This window comes from Phytophthora parasitica (assembly GCF_000247585.1).
Source record: "Phytophthora parasitica INRA-310 unplaced genomic scaffold supercont2.232, whole genome shotgun sequence".
In the NCBI taxonomy this organism is placed as follows: Eukaryota; Oomycota; class Peronosporomycetes; order Peronosporales; family Peronosporaceae; genus Phytophthora; species Phytophthora nicotianae.
Window position 1 is genome coordinate 8268 of NW_008649218.1, and position 2891 is coordinate 11158.

The window sequence follows — 2891 nt, forward strand, 5'->3', positions numbered from 1 at the left end:
GTTCCTATCAGCAGCTGGGAGTCGACTACGTCGCAAGCTGCAGAAGAAGATCGAAGCGAGACTGAACGTGATTCACGAGTGCTTTAAGGGCATTCAGATGGTTAAACTCAATGCGTGGGAGGATAAAATGCAGGAGAAGATTGAACGCGCCAGGAAGGAGGAGAACAGAGAGCGTCGTAGAGTGAACGTTGTGGCAGCTCTACAGTACTGCGTTGGAGTGGACTCGCCCAACTTGGCCTCTATATTCATTTTCGGGTGGGTTGCGCTGCAAGATTCTAGTGCGTTGTCACCAGCGCGAGTTTTTCCGGCGCTTTTGTTGCTGCGTCGCATTAAGACGCACTTCTCCAGTATCGCGGTGCTTTTTGACGTCGCGAGTAAAGGCCACGCATCATTTTGCAAGATTGACAGTTTCTTGACCGAATGCGATGCTAAAGCTTGTGCTCGAAACCAGACCGAGGATTGTCGGCGTCCACAGATTAGCACTGCCGGCTCCAGCGCGCCAGAAACTGTAGTGGCGATGGAGCATGCATGCTTTGGTCAGTCAACGGAAGAAGGGAAGGCATTGCTGGCTAACGTAACATTCCGCTTACGGCGAGGACAATTGGCTATGATTCAGGGGAAAGCAGGTGCTGGAAAGTCCACAATACTCAATGCACTGCTGGGTGATATCGAATGTCTTGATGGGAGCGTTTATATCGCTAAAGATTGTCGGGTTGCATACTGTGCACAGGAGCCGTGGCTGCAGACGCTGAGTATCCGCGACAACATCCTGTTTGGATCGGCTTTTGACTACAAGAAGTACTGGTGTGTGGTCGAAGCGTGCTGTCTGAAGGATGATCTGCGGATGCTGCCAGAAGGTGACAATACACAGGTCGGGCCAAAGGGAATCAACTTGTCTGGTGGACAAAAGGCTCGTATTGCACTAGCGCGTGCATGTTATGCCGACGCGGACGTATACTTGCTGGACTGCCCGTTGGCTAGTGTTGACGCTATTGTCCAGAACGACATTTTTACCAAGTGCATTGTGGAGCTGCTGCGGTTCAAGACGGTGCTTATGGTGACGCACAATCGAGAGCTGTCATCATCTAGTTTTGTGGATCATGTGCTTCGTATTGAAGATCTCACAGTCGTCGTTGAGTCTGCTGAAAAAGGTTGGGAAGTCGGTCGTCATCCATCCAGAAGAGTGGATCCAAGAAACTCACTTCCTCCATGGAAGAGCGAGGAGCCACAAGACAATAAGAAGGAGACATTGCATCCACGCGGCCTTGCGCTTTGGGAGTCTGCTGCGCTGCCATTATCGTCCACAGCAATGCTTGTGAAACCAAAATCTACGAAATCACCAGTGACTTCGATTACTACGCAGGTACCTGTAACGTCAGAGTGCGTTGGGCTTAAAGTGGCCAGGAAGTTCAAGTGGAAAGAGGAGTGGTTTTCGATCAAGACGTGGAAAATGCTCTTGAAAGGCAACAAGTGCATGCGCTTTCACGTTCCAGCCAAGTTCTTTCTCTTTCTCTACGCTGTCGCTGTCACCTCAAAGGATGTATTCCTGATGAAATGGAGTGACCGAGTTGATCACGGAGACGTCTCGTCGATGAAACACTCAGCGAACGTCTACGGTGCTTTAGTGCTCAGCTCCATGATCTCTGGATTCGCCAGCTCTGTGCTGCATGCTCACGCGATGGCCAACTCTGCCAACATGATGTTCCACGAGATGACTGCAGCGCTGCTGCGTGCCCCGATGACGTTCTTCTACTCAACACCCGTGGGAGAGCTATTCAATCGATACTTCAACGATGTTCGAGTGCTAGATACGACGTTCGCATTGGCTTTTATGGCCATGTTCCGTTCGGCTATAACGATTCTCGCTGCTGATGGCATTCTCTGGTACTTCACGGGTATTGCGGGTACTAGCATCCTGTTGATCGTGATGTACGTGGTCAAAGAGTTCATGACGTTGGGGTTCCTGGTGGGTTTGCTGCAGCTCTCGTTCCGTGCTGAAGCTGCCAACTTGAACTTCATTTCGGAAGCGCTGGACGGCTCCGCGACGATCCGTGCGTTCGGTCGACAGCAAATTAACCGTTTTCGAGTGGAACATGGAGTGCTGTCCGATGAACTCATGAAGGGCCAGTATCACACTGAGGCGTTCAACCGATTCGTGCTGATCCGCTGTGATCGTGTCCTCGGCATTCATATGTTGCTGCTGATGGTGCTGCTGTCTATGAACAACGTGTCTCCAGCTGAGCTTGGCCTGATGCTCTACTACGTATTCACGATCAACTCCGATGTCTACACGTTGAGCTCCAAGCTGCTGGAAGTTGCGCTGTGTTTGCTAAATGTCGAGCGAGTGCGCAAGTACGGACTTATCGAGCCGGAACTGCAGAGTTACGAAGGTAACCCACTGGCAATCCCTGCAAGCTGGCCACACCGCGGCGATGTTGTATTCGAGAACGTTTCGTTCAGTTATGCTAGTTCGTCGAATGATGACAAGCAATCGCTGGCGCTTTGTGACGTGAGCTTCTCTGTGCAAGGCGGTGAGAAGATTGGCGTGGTTGGTCGTACCGGATCTGGCAAGAGTTCGTTAGCGATGGCTCTCTTCCGTGTACACCCGTTGGCTAAAGGACGCATTCTTGTTGATGGGATTGATGCGTCATTGCTGACGTTGAATGCACTGCGTACAAACGTGTGTATTATCCCGCAGTCGCCGCTATTCTACAGGTGTTCAGTCCGCAACTACCTCGATCCGTTCAACGAGTTTGGTGACGTAACGCTGCTGGACGCGTTGCGTAGATGTGGACTCAAGGGCAGCATGGCCAACCTCGAAGCCGAGCTGTCCGACAACGGCGAGAACTGGAGTTTGGGTGAACGACAGATGCTGTGTCTCGCGAGAGCTG

The 2891-nt window shown here is 51.6% G+C and overlaps 1 protein-coding gene across 1 annotated transcript; it reads left to right on the top strand.

The window, feature by feature from the left end:
• Positions 1-127: 127 nt before the first annotated feature.
• Positions 128-2760, top strand: PPTG_19943 (hypothetical protein; the record flags this gene model as incomplete). Its single annotated transcript, XM_008918567.1, has 2 exons — positions 128-2680; positions 2716-2760. 2 exons carry the CDS (start codon positions 128-130, stop codon positions 2758-2760), a joined length of 2598 nt encoding a protein of 865 aa, XP_008916815.1.
• Positions 2761-2891: the final 131 nt, after the last annotated feature.